The 16,230-nt window shown below is 46.5% G+C and overlaps 1 protein-coding gene across 4 annotated transcripts; it reads left to right on the top strand.

Moving 5' to 3' along the window:
* Window positions 1–276: 276 nt before the first annotated feature.
* On the top strand, window positions 277–15,957 carry TMEM41A (transmembrane protein 41A). 4 transcript variants are annotated; one of them, XM_035274669.3, is made up of 6 exons: window positions 277–469; window positions 2,234–2,387; window positions 4,303–4,464; window positions 4,851–4,989; window positions 10,339–10,437; window positions 15,819–15,943. In XM_035274669.3, exons 1-6 carry the CDS (start codon window positions 351–353, stop codon window positions 15,845–15,847), a joined length of 702 nt encoding a protein of 233 aa, XP_035130560.1. In that variant the 5' UTR covers window positions 277–350; the 3' UTR covers window positions 15,848–15,943. The 4 variants fall into 4 exon arrangements, with proteins under 4 accessions (XP_035130560.1, XP_078206539.1, XP_002758186.1 ...); XM_078350413.1 differs by lacking the exon at window positions 10,339–10,437 and having other exon boundaries at window positions 4,832–4,989; window positions 15,819–15,957; XM_002758140.7 differs by lacking the exons at window positions 10,339–10,437; window positions 15,819–15,943 and adding an exon at window positions 7,835–9,792.
* The last annotated feature ends 273 nt before the right edge of the window (window positions 15,958–16,230 follow it).

The following is a 16,230-nucleotide window of genomic DNA, read 5'->3' as shown; positions in this document are numbered from 1 at the left end:
CTGCCTCGAGCCCTAGACTGCAAGCTCGCTGCGGGCTGGGCTCACGATTCACCCCCGGATCTGCCAACCCTGGCGCCGAGGCGGCACTGGGGGAGCTCCATGCCTGCAGATTAAGTGGAGAAAGGGACGGACAGGAGAGAGGACAGACCGCTAGGCAAGTTTTACCAGGAGTCAGAATCGCCGGCGAGGCCTGGCCCGGGAGGCGGGGCCTGGCTCGGGGGCGGGGCTTGGCGCGGACCCCGCCCCGGTCCGTTCGCTAACGTGCTCCGCTGGCTCAGTCCGCCCGCCGCTGCGTCCCGCGACTCCAGTTAGCTTCTTGGCGGCCCTGTGGGCCGGGGTGCGGAGCCGACATGCGCCCGCTGCTCGGCCTCCTTCTCGTCTTCGCCGGCTGCACCTTCGCCCTGTACTTGCTGTCGACGCGACTGCCCCGCGGGCGGAGACTGGACTCCACTGAGGAGGCTGGGGGCAGGTGCGTGGCGGCGGAAGGGAGCCAGGTCCGAGGACCGGGGCTGGGAATCGGAGGTTCGGAGATTCGGGTTCCGGGTTCCTGTATCGGCGGCGTCTGGGGCTGGGAATTGCGGTTCACTTATCGGACTAGAATCCGATCTGGTATCTGGGCCCGCGTCCACACGGTCTCGGGCAGGCGGGTGGATGGGACCTGTGTGGCGCCGGCTGCCGGGTGTGCGGGGCGCCGCGCCGCCTTTGGTTGGATGGATTTGCAGAGGGAGGCGCGGCGCTGAGCTTGCCCGCGCCGTTGCCTCCCCAGTACCCGCCGATCTTCGCCCCGTGCGGGTCCTCAGCCCCATCACGCCCACTTTCAGCTGCCTCTCCTCCTCCCCTTGAGACTTTAGACATTACGTCTTCAGGAGAAATGTTGCTTGGACAACTTTAAATTATTCACGAATCAGTTATCGGCTCTGCCCTCTTCCTGGCTGTCTCTACTTTTGCCCTTCTTGTTTTTTTTTTGTTTTTTTTTGAGATGGAGTCTCTCCCTGTCGCCCAGGCTGGAGTGCAGTGGCGCGATCTCGGCTCATTGCAACCTCCTCCTCCCGAGTTCAAGCGATTCTCCTGCCTCAGCCTCCTGAGTAGCTGGGACTACAGGCGCCCGAAACCAGGCCTGGCTAATTTTTGTATTTTTAGTAGATACGAGATCTCACCATGTTGGCCAGGCTGGTCTCAAACTCCTGACCTCAGGTGGTCCACCTGCCTCAGCCTCCCAAAGTGTTGGAATTACTGTGCCTGGCCTACTTTTCTCCTTATAATGAACTACTGGTTGAGGCAGGTGGCAGAGCAATACCTACCTGGCAGGTTTTTGTGAGTGCTGCATACTCTTTATAAAGGGCATGGAAGTGTGCCTAGTACAGCATTGCGTGGTCAAGGGAATTACTGAGATTTGACTATTAGGGCAACTGTTTTCAGTTATTGTGTTCTTTTGCTGTAGCTAAGAAGTCTCTGCTGAGGGTGTCAGACATAACCAAGAGAAGCATTCTCAGGAGAAGTAATTAATCAGTGATGGAGTCAAGGACTGTTCAGTCGGCAGAGGCAAAGTAACCTTTATACTGTAACTCCTGGACAGGGTTATAGTGTACAGAGTACACTGAGGACCAGATTAAGAGCAGAGTGAAATAGTAGGCTCTTTGAAAGGGTTCGATTCAAGCCTGACATATTATCAAAAAACTTATGTTTATGGTATGGGATAGATATACTTTCCTGTAGAATATTTAATTGGCATCATAGTGAATGCTGAAAAGTCATTTTACCTGGCACCTCAGGAACAGTTTGAAGTCTGAATCGTTCTTGGTTTGTGGGGGAGTCAGTGTCCTTGAAAGGAAGGCAATTTAGGACATTTAGAACTTGCCTGGAAAAGAATCCATTTGCCTCTTAAGAACAGATTTTAAAATCCCAGAGCTAAAGGAGAACTTCATGATGATTTAACACCCACCCCTCATATTTTAGATAAGGGAACAGACCCAGGGACTAGTCCAAGGACATGTAACAGAAAGTAGCAGGGTTGGGATGCTAAGCCAGGTCTCCTGCTTCCAAACTAGTGCTCTCCTGTCTGTCTCTACAATGTCGTATCAGGTCATCTGTCATTGGGAATGTATGTCTTCCCAGCAGACCAGATGATGGGCATATTTATAAACCTACTCTGAAAAGTAGACACAGCAAGTGACTTTCGTAAGCACTGGGCTGATCTGAACTCATGTTTCCATTGGCTTTTCCAAATCTGCAGGTCACTGTGGTTCCCCTCTGACCTGGCAGAGCTGCGGGAGCTCTCTGAGGTCCTTCGAGAATACCGGAAGGAGCACCAGGGCTACGTGTTCCTGCTCTTCTGCAGCGCCTACCTCTACAAACAGGGCTTTGCCATTCCTGGCTCCAGCTTCCTGGTCAGTGTCCTGCCCTCCTTCCGATTCTGTTTCCTTTTCTGCACAATTCGGATACTCCCCTGTAACCTCCTGGGATTGTTGTGTGGAGATGATTAAACTTGACAGTGGGTGTAGTGGGGCTGGCACACAGTGGCCCTCAGTGTCTACTGAGGGATTGAGTGAGCACAGAAGTGGGAGACACTGACAGCTTCCTCTTATACTGCTTCCCTCTCTTGCCCCATGATGTTTCTCTCCTCTAGCTGAGGCTAGACCTGCTCAAGCAGTTTCCTTGAAACTAGGAGAAATGTAGACATGTCCAAGAGGACAGGGGAGGTGTGTGGTGCTCTGGGTCAGGGGCTCACTCCTTGAGGCTGCCCTGTGTCTGTCTTCTGTCTTGAGCTGATCCCTCTTCAGGGCAGAGAGCCAGCTGCTGCTTGGTGGGGGCTCCACATCCAGACCTGAGGGTGAACCCTGACTCTGCCTGCTGTGATCTTGGGCAAGATACTTAACCTCTCACCTGTAGAATGGGGTGAGGATGGCATGACTCAGGGATATAGTGAGGATGACACAGGACATGTAGTCAAGCACTTAACACAGCGTACTCAGCAGTTCCCCACCTTCCCACTTCCAAGGCTTTCTCTTTCTCTCTTGGATCCCATGTTTTGTCAGGATGATATCTACCAGCCAGAATGCATTTAGGAAGTATTGGTTCACTTTTCCATTTTTCTTTTCTTTTCTTTTTTTCTTTGAGATGGAGTTTCACTCTTGTTGCCCAGGCTGGAGTGCAGTCTTGCAGTGTTGGCACACCACAACCTCTGCCTCCCAGGTTCAAGCAATTCTGTCTCAGCCTCCCGAGTAGCTGGGATTACAGGCATGCGTCACCATGCCCGGCTAATTTTGTATTTTTGGTAGAGACGGAATTTCTCCATGTTAGTCAGGCTGGTCTCGAACTCCTGACCTCAGGTGATCCACCTGCCTTGGCCTCCCAAAGTACTGGGATTACAGGCGTGAGCCACTGTGTCTGGCCCACTTTGCCATTTTTCTTAGAGCAAGACTTCTTCAAGTGTTGGCTAGAGCTCTGGCCAACATGGAACCCCTGGGATTAGCATACTACACAGATGTAATTCTAGCAAAGATGAAAGAAACAAGACGTCTTCTATAGCTTGTGCGGTCTTATCAAGGGGAAATTCATGGTTTGTGTTCATCTTTTGAAATAGTAAAAATAAATTGTGAGTTTCATTTCTACTTTCTTGGAGCCCCAGTAACTGCAGAAGCTACCACAGCCACAGATCCCATCTAAATCCCTTGAGGCTTTAATCCTTATCCTCATTTTCAAGGTGAAGAGACTGATGCCAGGTGTAGTTCCCAGCCTTTTCGTAATTTTTCATTCACCTCTTTAAAATGGCAATGGGGACCTGGGGCAGTGGCTCATGCCTGTAATCCTAGCACTTTGGGAGGCTGAGGTGGGAGGATTCTTTGAGCCCAGGAGTTTGAGACCAGCCTGGGCAACACAGTGAGACCACATCTCTACAAAAAATTTTAAAAAGTAGGTGGATTTGGTGGCGTGTGCCACAGTCCTAGCTACCTTGGAGGCTGAGGCAGGAGGATTGCTTGAGTCCAGGAGTTTGAGTGTGCAGTGGCTGTGCTCATGCTAATGTACTCCAGCCTGGATGACAGAAGGAGATCCTGTGACAGGAAGAGAGAAAGAGAAAGAGGAAGGGAGGGAAGGAAGAGAGGAAGGAAGAAGAGAGAAGGAGAGAGAAGAAAAAAGAAAGAGGGAGAGTGGGAGGGAGAAAGGAAGAAGCGAAGAGAGAAAGGCAATTGGGTTTTAGCTGGGAAGAAACAGTGAAGGAGGAGGGAACCTCCTTAGGCTCCAAGATAAGGTGCCTGGTAGCTGCTAGATGTTCACCCGCCTGAGGGTTTGTTTTCTTTGCAGAATGTTTTGGCTGGTGCCTTGTTTGGGCCGTGGCTGGGGCTTCTGCTCTGCTGTGTGTTGACCTCGGTGGGTGCCACATGCTGCTACCTGCTCTCCAGTGTTTTTGGCAAACAGTTGGTGGTGTCCTACTTTCCTGATAAAGTGGTCCTGCTGCAGAGAAAGGTAAGGGGAGGGGTCACACCTGAGAGCTGGGACCCCAGAGAGTCACCACGTGCCTTGAATGATGCACATAGCGGGGGTTTCCCACAATGCTCTTCCATGCCATCTCAGGAGATCCTAGGGGCTCTTTTGATGTCTTCAGGAGACATAGACCTGGGATCAAATCCCAGCTCCATCATTACCAGCTCTGGGACTTCGGGCAAACTCCCCACTTCTCTGATCCTCAGCACCTCCATTTTTAAAATGAGGAAAACAGTCTCTCCCTGGAGGGTTGGTGGAAGAATTGGGAACAGATTATGTAAAGTGTCTAGAACAGTGCCTGGCGCCAGCAGGCTTTCAGTACCTGGAGACCCTGTCTGCTTCTTAACAGCTTTGTCCTCTGGCTACAGGTGGAGGAGAACAGAAACAGCTTGTTTTTTTTCTTACTGTTTTTGAGACTTTTCCCCATGACACCAAACTGGTTCTTGAACCTCTCGGCCCCGATTCTCAACATTCCCATCGTGCAGTTCTTCTTCTCAGTTCTTATCGGTAAGATGCTGGTGGGGTAGGTTTGAGTCTTCACAGCTGTCACGTTGGGGGTCTGCCCTGGGTTGTCGGCCATGTGAGCATGTGCCTGCTTCTGAGACCACAGGCTCACAAAGTGCGGCTGAAGCCTTAGGGTCTAAAGAAATGATTCTTGATTTCAGATCTACTCAGGCTGCAGCAGGAAAACCCGTAAAAATACCTTTGTACTAAATATTGTTCATTGCACAGCTGTATGTGCTAGGAACTGGGATTAGAAGGATAGTCTATGTAAAGCACATAACTTGGCTCATAGTAAGTACTCAGTAAATGCCAGCAGGAAGAGCAGGGTTGGAATGAGGGTATGTGTCCATGAGTTTTGAGTGGGGACAGAAGAAAGGAGCAGAGCAAGGGACTTCCTGCCTGGTTTTTGGCCCCTGTTTGGATTAAGTTCTGCCTTAGGAAGAGCTGGCATCCCTGAGGTTCCATCTTGCCTTTGACAATTGCGCAACCCGTGGCAAGCTACTTACCCTCAGTGGATGAGAGGCTAGGAAAAGAGCAGTGTTTCTCCAAGTGTGGGCCTTGGGCCACTTTTATCAGATTGGCAGGGTCAGGGGGCTTGTTGAGAATCTAGATTTGGGGTGTACTCCAGACCTACTGAATCAGAATCCTGGGGGTGGGATCTGGGAATATGCATTTTAATCCAGTCGTTCTCAAACTGCAAACCCATTAAAAATCACCTTTAGGCCAATCCCAGCACTGTGGGAGGCCAAGGTGGATCACCTGAGGTCGGAAGTTCAAGACCAGCTTGGCCAACATGTTGAAACCCCGTCTTTACTAAAAATACAGAAATTAGCCTGGTGTGGTGGTACTCGAGAGGCTGAGGCAGGAGAATCACTTGAACCCAGGAGGCCGAGGTTGCAGTAAACTGAAAGTGTGACACTTTGCTCCAGCCTGGGCGACAGAATGAGACTCTGCCTCAAAAAATACCTGTGGAGATTTTAAAAATCCCTAAACTAAGGCCACACCACACATCAACTAAATAATCTCTGGGGTGGGACTCGGGGATCAGGAGCTTTTAATGTTTTTCCGGTGATGCAGGTATTTAATATGAGTAGTTAGTCCCTAGAAGGGATTCCGCTGGATCCTGAGTGTTGCAGTTTACTGAATTAGACAATATCTAAAGTTTCTCCTTGCCTTTGACAATTGTGTGACCTCTAGCAAGCCACTTACTCACAATGGGCCACTCATCCAGATCAGGGCTGGGACTAGAGCAGTGTGGCTCAAAGTATGGGACTTCGACCATCTTTATCAGAGCGGTAAAGTGCTAACATCCTATAAAATCAGTGACTGCTACTTTCTCTGTACTGGAAGAAAACCACCCTCCTGAAGCTTAAGGCAAGGATCACTTTCTCTTAACCTTCCTTAGAACCTAAAGGGAAAGGCAATTCAGGGCTTCTAGGTCAAACAGAACAAATGTGTGGTTGAGCGGCTGCTATTAATAGGGGATACCTGAGAGAAATGGAGATCTTAAATAGAAGCAAGGTCTACCACAGCCAATTCTGGTCACATCGGCCTGAGAACCTCAGCTAGTGGGGGTTTGCAGCTTCTAATTACCTAGGTAGCATGAGGCTTGGCAAGATCTGGAGACCAGGCTTTCTGTCCCCCATCTCACAAGCTGTGTAACCTTGAGGGGTCTGGGGTCTTCATCTCCTTTACACCTCCTCTCCTATAGAAGAAGAATGGATTTTCAGAGGGTTCCAAACCAATCTGAATCTCAGGGTGGGAGTGGAGAAGGGGCTTTTAGAATACAGGTTTCTGGGTACTGCCCCAGAGCCAAGTAGTTAGAATTTCTGGGGTGGAGCCCAGGGATGTGGTTTGTAGCAGTGTCACCCACTGATTGTTCTGCAGCCAGCCTGTTCAGCCAGTCAGACTTTTGGGATCCAGGGGATTTGATGACCTCTTTGAAACAGTGCAGAATGTACGTAGTACGTCTTTTAAAAAACTGTTTTTAATCTTATGCATACTGCAAATCTCAACAACAGCACTTCTCTCTTTACTTTGGCTGGTGGGTGCTCAGAACCAAATTTGGGGCCCACTTTTAGCAAACCTTATACATTTTTCTACTAACTATACTCCCTGATGTCTTATATTCTTTTGCAAGCATTTTGCTTTTCCTATTTTTCCTATCAGTTTTTTTTTTCTTGAGAAGAGTCTAGCTCTGTTAGCTCTGTCACCTGGACTGAATTGCAGTGGTGAGATCTTGGCTCACTGTAACCTCCGCTTCCTCGGCTCCAGCGATTCTTCTGCCTCAGCCTCCCGAGTAACTGGGATTACAGGCACACACCACCACACCTGGCTGATTTTTGTGATTTTAGTAGAGACAGGGTTTCACCATGTTGGCCAGGCTGGTCTCAAACTCCTGACCTCAGGGGATCCACCTTGGTCTCCCAAAGTGCTGGGATTACACATGCCATCATGCCTGGCTAATTTTTGTGTTTTTAGTAAAGATGGGGTTTCACCATGTTGGCCAGGCTGGTCTCAAACTCCTGACTTCAAGTGATCCACCCAAAGTGCTGGAATTACAGGCATAAGCCACTGTTCCTGGCCCTATTGTAAAATTATCTTATAGTAGCATGTATTATTTGTGTAAATGTCTCAAGTTCTTTTGTTGAACAAGAGAGGTATATATGGGAAGTGAGGAAAAGAGGGAAAAGAAGAGAAAAGAAGGAAAGAAGGGAAGAGTTAATACGTGTAAGGGTCAAGAGTCAGGCAAAATCTGTACTCACTGTTCCTGGTGACATTTCTGAATTAGGATTTTCTTAATTTTGCTGCTGCTAGTAACAGGTGCTTTCCCCTTTTCTTCTTCCAGGTTTGATCCCATACAATTTCATCTGTGTGCAGACAGGCTCCATCCTGTCAACCCTAAGCTCTCTGGATGCTCTTTTCTCCTGGGACACTGCCTTTAAGCTGTTGGCTATTGCCATGGTGGCATTAATTCCTGGAACACTCATTAAAAAATTTAGTCAGAAACATCTGCAATTGAATGAAACAAGCATTGCTGATCATACGCATAGTAGAAAAGACACGTGATCTGGATTTTCTGTTTGCCACGTCTCTCTGGACTCAGTTGCTTATTTGTGTCATGGGTGTGGTCCTCTAAAGCCCTTTATTGTTTTTAATTGCCTTCAGTAGGTGACATGGCACTGTGCATCGATGTGTGGTGTCTGGTCATAAAGGACACTCTGCTCTTGAAGGTGTATTATATCAGCTTTTCATACCAGCCCTGGTGTAGCAGACACTACAAATGGATGCCTCCTAGAAAATGCTGTTTGTGGCTGGGCACAGAGGCTCATGCCTGTAATCCCAGCACTTTGGGAGGCTGAGGCAGGACAATCGCTAGAACCTGGGTGGTGGAGGTTGCAGCGAGCCGAGGTGGCACCACTGCACTCCAGTCTGGGTGATAGGGTGAGACTCCATCTCAACAAAAAAGAAACAAACAAAAAAAAAGAAAATGCTCTTTATATTTTGTGGTCTAACAAGGAGCTCAGGATAGCCTGTTATGTTTCCCTCATGCCAGTCCTCATGGGAGAAGATGCTGATTGTCCTTGTCCAGAATACCTCTTTTGCAGGGTGACAGGCTGCTGTGACAGATGCCCTCCTCTTGCATCTTTGTGGATGTTTAGTTCCGATGATGACATGGGAACCCACATCACTGACGTGGCTCTTCATCTTGTTGGTCTCTTGAAGAGTGTTTCTTTTGTACTCTCTTGCTGATGACCTACCTCTTCATAAGCCAAGGGAAACAAGCTGACGAACTGCCTAGGACTTCCACGTATTGCTCGCATACATGATTTCTGTAATGCTCGTGTTCAGACTCTGATGTTACCATGTATGTCACACCTCCTCGTGGTTGCATGTCCTGACCGTTAAACTGATCGCAAACAGACTATTAAATATGAATGGAGATATGGATATGTTCTGGAGAAATTCTTATCCATCTGGATGGGGCAGGGCCCTTGACTCCCCTGAATCAGATGAGCAGGCAAACATGTTCTTATCTGTCCTTTCTGCAGGAATTCCTTCTGTGTCATGCTCAGAGAATGGGTTCAGTATATGGAGTCCTCAGGCAATATGGAGCCCTCAGGCAGTATGCCCTCTGAATGTTTTTCATTTTTTATTTGCTGAGAGTAACTGAAGAATAATTGTATTTTTTAAAGAGGAAACCTTGGTTACTGATAACTTTGTTGTGTTGTATCTTCATTGCCTGTAGCTGTCATTACTTCCTCTAGCTGCACTACAGAATTGGCAGACTGGATGAATGCTTCCAAAGACAGCAGGACCTTGGCACCTGAACTGACCGGCCCTGTGGGCCTGACCCCACAGGAGTCACTCATCAGGACTTAACCAGACTGTTGCTCTTGGGTTTCATCTACTGGGTTGATGATTTGGGTTGGCCAAGAGTCTTGCCAAGACTTTAATCTAGGCCTCTTGTTCAAGATGGATTCCCAGGTGATGTTGCTGGCTATGGTATGATCCTTTCACAGCAAGGATTTCACTTTTTAAAATGCGTTTTTCTTGAAAAGAAGCCTTGATAACGAGAGTGAGGGTAGAAGGCAGCAGATTTGGAAGACTGTGGCCCTTCGTGTCCTGGAGCAGGGGGAAGGGAGGAGAAAGAAGTTTTCCACATCACCGCAACTGTGTGCCCTTTACCCCTTTTCAGGATCCTTAGATTTATCTCCCTCCACCCCGATGATTTTGAAATAATGTGCCTTATCAGTTGTGAGTTTACAGCCAAAGCAATTTCCCAAATAAATACCCAAATGGCTATAAGTGTGGTGCTTGTTTGAACATGTTGCTAACTTTCAACTACCCTCGCCAGTGGGAGTCAGGCTTGGCTGAAGATTGGACAGTCGAAAATAGTGTTTTAAGCTTTCCACTCTCAGTATGCTTCTTACCAAAATAATTCCTCGGAAACCAGATTTTCATCTTCTTTTTCTCTCTCTGCTCCCTGTATGGCGGGGTTACTAGTAACAGGAATAGCTACTGGATGAGCAGCAGGAAAACATAGGGAAGAAGCAGAGTGCCGGCCTAGCCTTTACAGAATACTCAAGAAGCGGTCGCCAAATAAGAAGAGGGTTGCCTCTGCCTTTTGTGGCTGTGTCAGATACAGGAACCACAGAAAGTAGCTTTTCCCATTACCTGTTTTTCGTGGCTGCAGGAGCCCAGTCACGTAAAGTCCTTTCCCTCAAGTTCTGACAAATGCTGAGATTGTTAAGGCAGCTCCCAAGACACAAACACTACATTTAGAAAAAGACAGGACTAGAAAACAGTGAAGTATATTTTTTAATTCCATGCATTTGATTGCTTTGACAGTCGTTCTTGTTCCCATTGCTGTTCAACATAGAGAGGGAGCCGGCATCAGAGACACTGGGAGCTGGGGGCTGACAGTACAGGAAACTGGAGCGGAGACAGGTAGGGGAGTTCATTTGGAGACTTAATCACAAAAGAGAAACTCATTTGCTCCAAATCAGTAGGAGCTCAAATTATTGTCATAAAGCATCAAAGAGGGTCTTCCCACTTCCAGAGTCTGGGAAGTGGTCACTCTGGAGTGAAGAGCCACTGGGGTGATACGGCCAAGATAGGACATCTTCCCAACAGCTTGCACGTGCTGGCCTGCAGTCACTGGAGGACCCTGTCTACCTGGTCACTGGACAGCAGCCTGTGGCCGTGAGCCAGCGATCCCCTGAGTGCCGTGAAGTGGCTCTGGAGAGCAGAGCTGGGATGCTGCCCGGAGCTTCCTTACAGTGGCCTTGCCATCTGCTTAGGGCTTGGCTCTGTGAAATCCTGCCATCATACCCTGGCCATGTGACAGTTAACACAAGCCTTAACCCACCTTCTGTTTCTCAAAGCAGTGAAGTCAGAGCTCCCCTCTTTAGCCACCTGCCCCTGAGAAATGCGCCAGGTTCCACAAAGGTCCTCCACTTAGCCTAGTTCAGTCCAGCTTGAATAGGTATTTGCCGTATCAGTTGTAACATGCAAACAAGCAGATTAATATGATTCTAATGTACCAGTCTGTGAGGTTGCTAACACTGGGGGTGCGAGTATCTTGGGCTGTTTGTCCTGTGAACTCAGCAAAGAAGAAACATTTTGCTGCCTGGAAAGGCACTAAATTCATAGTGACAGTATAAGTCAAAGTCTCGAAAAGAGTGTCACATTGTTTTGGTACATTAGTCTCACAGAGTTAAAGAAGCAAGTAACTGGGGCTTATATGAACTTCCTGTTTATAAAAGGTGAGGAAGGAACATATTCATTCAACAGAATTGAATGATGTGAATGAAGAGACATTTTGGAATTGGATCCATCAGTGGTTGCTGTTCCTTCAATTAGACGTGTCATCCAAAAGGGCAGTGGGTAGAGGCAAGTGCCTTTCCCCTTTCACTGGTACTGCCCCTGACAGCCACAGGTGATTCCATAAGAGAACACTGGTGTGAGCCTGTCGTTCTCCCATTGGGACTAACTCAAGCTCAGACGGCAATTCCAGTCAAGTGGCAATTGTTGCTCCAAGTGATACGTGGAGAGGTTCTGAGGCTGTGTCTAGGCTCAGTGGGAAACATACGGTACTCAATACATAATGTTGGTCTTGGAGGTGGTAGATGATGGTAAGTGGTAGTGTAATGTTTTGGTTTCTGGCTCAGTGGGAAAACAAAACAGCACACACTACTGCAAAGTAGGGCAGGCATTCTATGGATCATAAATATTATGTTCTGGAGAATTCAGTTCCAGGAAGTTCAAGTGGGACTGTTTTAAGAAAAGGGAAAAAAACATTTAGATATAAGGACATTGAAGAAAAAAAGAGTAAATCATCTGATCAAAAGGATGATTTATTCTTAAAGGATGCCAATATGACACAGTGGTGGAGGGCATTTAAAATGGTCTGGAGGCTGGGTGTGGTGGCTCACACTTGTGATCCCAGCAAGTTGGGAGGCCAAAGCAGGAGGATTGCTAGAACCCAGAGTTTGAGACCAGCCTGGGCAACATAGGGAAACCCCCATCTCTCCAAAAAAAAAAAAAAAAAAACTGGGCGTGGTGGCAAACATCTGTGCTCCCACCTACTCAGGAGGCTGAGGTGGGCATTCCAACTTGGTGACAGAGTGAGATCTTGTCTCAAAAAAAAAAGTCTGGGTTGGCGCCAGGAAAACCCCAAACCAGCGCATCTATTACTTAAGGAGAGGGGAATAATTTAGCATGACAAAGCTCTACAGTAGATGTCCAGTACTTACTAAATCCTACTCAAAATCTCTTTCATTCTAAAAGGGTTGATTTGTTGACACCCACATTTTAAAATACAGTATCTTAACTTCAAATAGCTAGATGAAGATGCTAGCTTAGAATACAGCTAGCATTTTCATCTTTCTAAGCAGGCGCTCCCCACCATCTTGCAAACAAGTCTAAACTTAAGTGGCAGTAAGGTCCATTATAATTTCAAAGTAGATGCAGGCTTCTCCGTCCCTCTGCAAAGCAATTTTAAGAGGAATTGTTACCCAGAGGATATGATCTAGAAATAGATGGAAATCAAAACCAAATGCTCATCTGCAACCTCAATTAAGTCATCATCTTGCAGTCAGTCAAAAACAGATGTTAACTGTACATGGACATTCATCCCAAGATGCTTAAACTTTGCATCAATGAAGCAGCTTGAAACCATAGGCTTATGAGGTTCCTGGAAGCACGGTTGTTAACACACTTGTCAGGACTGAAGAACAGCTCATAACTTCCCTGCGCTCTTGATTCAACACTCTTCAGATGACTGTGGAGTCATTCTCTAAGAAACATACATCAACTCAAGATGTTTCCGGTTATCGCAAGGCAGGCAGCAAAGGACTAGTCTGGGACGGAAAAGGTATTTCCCTTTTTAACCTCCACTAGGAATATCATTCTTCTCTGAAACCTCTAGTCAATTCTACTCATCAAAATGTGTTCAGTGTGGACTTTATTCAACTCTTGATTACACAATGAATGACTGATACTCAGCTGCTCCCTACTGCCCTAACATACTCATAACAGTTAATCCAGATAAGATGGATGACAATAGCATAACAGATCATCAAGATGAGAATTCAAAAAAACTGATCAAAATTATGAGGTATTGGTGTAGGTTTTCTAGGAAGACCATCACCGAACCATGTAAGATAGAAGCTGACCCTCATGTTTCTCTGTTGCCACCAAAGGTGGGCAGGAATTGCATAAAAGTGTCAGTGTCTTATGTTGGACAGAAAGAAGACATGGAGTTGTAGCATCTCTGTTCCAAGGAATAATGAAAGAGATTTACAGTACGGTGTGATCTGAAGTCAGAGGATTGAAAATATGGCCTTTCAAGATATTTTTCCAGCCCTTGGTCCTCTATGTGACCAAGCCTCCTTCTTAAAGTTCTTTAGTCTTGTTCTAGGATGACATCACAGCTAGGCATTTTATGTCATATCCTACAGGTATATACAGTAGTCCTCCCTTATTTGTGGGGGATATGTTCCAAGACCCCCAGTGGATGCCTAAAATCTCTGATAGTACCAAACCCTATATATACTACTGTTTTTTCGATACTTACATATCTGTGATAAAATTTAATTTGTAAATTAGGCACATCACTCTTCCCCTTTGGGGCTATTAGTAATTAAATAAGGGTACTTGAACATAAGCACGGTGATACCGAGACAGTTGATCTGAAAACCGAGACTGCTGCCCAGTGACTAATGGATGAGCAGCATGAATGTGCTGGACAGAGGGAGGATCACATCCAGGGTAGGAAGGGGCAAGATATGCTCCTCAGACTGGCGTGCAATTTAAAACTTAGGAATCATTTCTGGAATTTTCCATCCAATATTTTTGGACTGCAGTTGAGCATAACTGAAACCATGAAAGGCGAAGCTGTGGATAAGGGGACTACTGTATACCATTTCATTTTTTAGTCTCCCTGCTACTCCCAACTAGGAGGATAAAGGGCTCTGGCAGGAAGGAGACTGCAAACTATGTTGTCAGTTCTTGAAATGAATCCATCAGCCCTCTACATCTGTTCCTCTCAGGACATTAAATAATTCTCTTTTAATTTCTAATACAGTCCCATGATTTTATTTCCTAAGAAACTTGAGCAAGTTTACAGCTTTTGAACTATATGTCCATCCACTATTTGACATCCTGGGGGCCATCGGCCCACGCAAGAGCGTTCACAATCAAGTCAACATCATAATGTATCCATTGGGCTTCAGGGCAGAACATGCATCCTCAGATGATTGTTGTACACAGAAAATTAGGGAACACAGCTAAGGTCAAGCCCAGGGAGCTCCCAAATGGCAGTTCCATTTTCATTCCTTCATTAAAATAATAAAATCCATAATCATTCCTGGTTAGCAATAAACACAATCATTGTGCTACATCATAAATCACACCTTCTGATCGACAGAAAATGAGAATGAGATTATAAAATAAAATAACCGTGATAATGATGCCATAACTTAAGGTCGTTCGTGTAGTCCAGCTACAGCATTTTTACAAAATGGAATAATTTAATGCAAACAATACTGTCCTCTGTATAAATTAAACATTTTCCTTCATCCTACCTAAGAGCTATAAATCATAGACACTACATTTTAAATCAATGTATCAATATAAAGTGTAAACAAATGGAGGGCTCAAACAAGCGAAAGGAACTCTAAATTCCCTCCTGCCTTTTCTTTTTGGCTGATGCAGTCAGTGAAACCCGAGGAGGGGCAACATTTTCATTGCATTGGAAATGGTTTAACAGCCGTCTGTGCAAGTATTTCCTAAGGGTCAACATGATGCAATGTCAAAGAGTCTAGCGAATCTAGAGAGGTCATTTGACAGTAATCTATCTTGGAGACAGGGACAGGTACTAGGTCAACATCTATTTGTACATAAAATTCTAAATAAAATTTTCCCGAAGGCCAAGGCACCATGAAGCACCTTGGAATGCTTTTCAGAGCCCACTACCCCGGAGACAGGCTTTTGGTGACGTAAAAATCCTTCCTATCCCTGCTCAGCATCTCTTGTTCTTTCCACAGATGTTCAAATCCAGTTATTTATTGAACAAAAATGCTGTTGTGCTGGGAGAGGAGTTGCCTTTTGCAAGTTGCTTGTTTTTGCCTTTATTCTGACAGTGTAGCCAGTCATTAAGACTTCTAAGCCAGGCCAGCACTGTGGTCATTAAGACTTCTAAGATGATAGGCCAGGTGCTGTGGCTGGTGCTGTAATCCCAGCACCTTGGGAGGCCAAGGCAGGTGGATCACCTGAGGTCAGGAGTTTGAGACAAGCCTGGCCAACATGGTGAAATTCCATCTCTACTAAAAATAGAAAAATTAGCCAGGCATGGTGGCAGGTGCCTGTAATCCCAGCAACTTGGGAGGCTAGGCAGGAGAATTGCTTGAACCCGGGAGGTGGAGGTTGCAGTGAGCTGAGATCGTGCCATTGCACTCTAGCCTGGGCAAAAAGAGTGAAACTCTGTCTCAAAACAACAGCAGCAGCAGCAACAACAAAAACTTCTAAGATAGAATGAGTTAGTGAATAAAAACAAAGGGGTGGTTTGGGCTTGGACATTGGATAGACACGCATACATCCCAGCTACCTTCAAAGTCTGTTCTCCTGCTTGAATCAATAGGACTCAAGTGGACAAGCAACCTGGTTCCAGAGAGGGGCGATTCCATCTTCTCCATGTAGCTGAACTGAGTCATCCTGAGAATGGGGTTTTACAAATTCCACGTTCGCTCTCCTAACACTGTTGTAGATGTTCTTCCTCTCTTATCCTTTTCTCCCCCTCACTACTGCCCCCAACCTTTGTTTCGCAGGAAGTGGTCAGCAGGCAGCAAGGAAGTAAGCTACAAGGCAATGGCACTTGAGGATGAAGGATCAACACACTGGGTCAAGGTAGCACATTTGTGAAGGCAATGACAGTGACAGCACTAAATAGGGACGTATTTGCCAGAAACAAGATTTGACACTATCTGTAAACCTCACGACCAACTGCTGCTTAAACATCTAAAAATGAAACCAGCTTCCACAGATACAGGTTTGTTTGTTTTTCCCCTCCAGGAGAAGCACACGCCCTTGAAGACCTTGGGTGCGAGTATCTGGTCACCATACTTTTCTAGGTCATGTCCATAACCCACCTGGACAAGCTGGTTGCAGTGAATATGGTCTGTTCCCAAGCTGCCTGGAATTGCTTTTCTTTCGCTGTTCTTTGTGTTCTAAAATGTTCAA

Source organism: Callithrix jacchus, chromosome 15 (assembly GCF_049354715.1).
Source record: "Callithrix jacchus isolate 240 chromosome 15, calJac240_pri, whole genome shotgun sequence".
Taxonomy (NCBI): domain Eukaryota; kingdom Metazoa; phylum Chordata; class Mammalia; order Primates; family Cebidae; genus Callithrix; species Callithrix jacchus.
The sequence above is the reverse complement of the archived record's forward strand: the minus strand, read 5'-3'. Positions and strand labels throughout refer to the sequence as shown.

Coding starts and splice junctions, on each gene's coding strand:
- TMEM41A (XM_002758140.7), top strand. CDS start 351: ATGCGCCCGCTGCTCGGCCTCCTTCTCGTCTTCGCCGGCTGCACCTTC. Junction 2,388..4,302: donor TTCCTGGCTCCAGCTTCCTG/GTCAGTGTCCTG, acceptor TTTTCTTTGCAG/AATGTTTTGGCTGGTGCCTT. Junction 4,465..4,850: donor TGGTCCTGCTGCAGAGAAAG/GTAAGGGGAGGG, acceptor CTCTGGCTACAG/GTGGAGGAGAACAGAAACAG.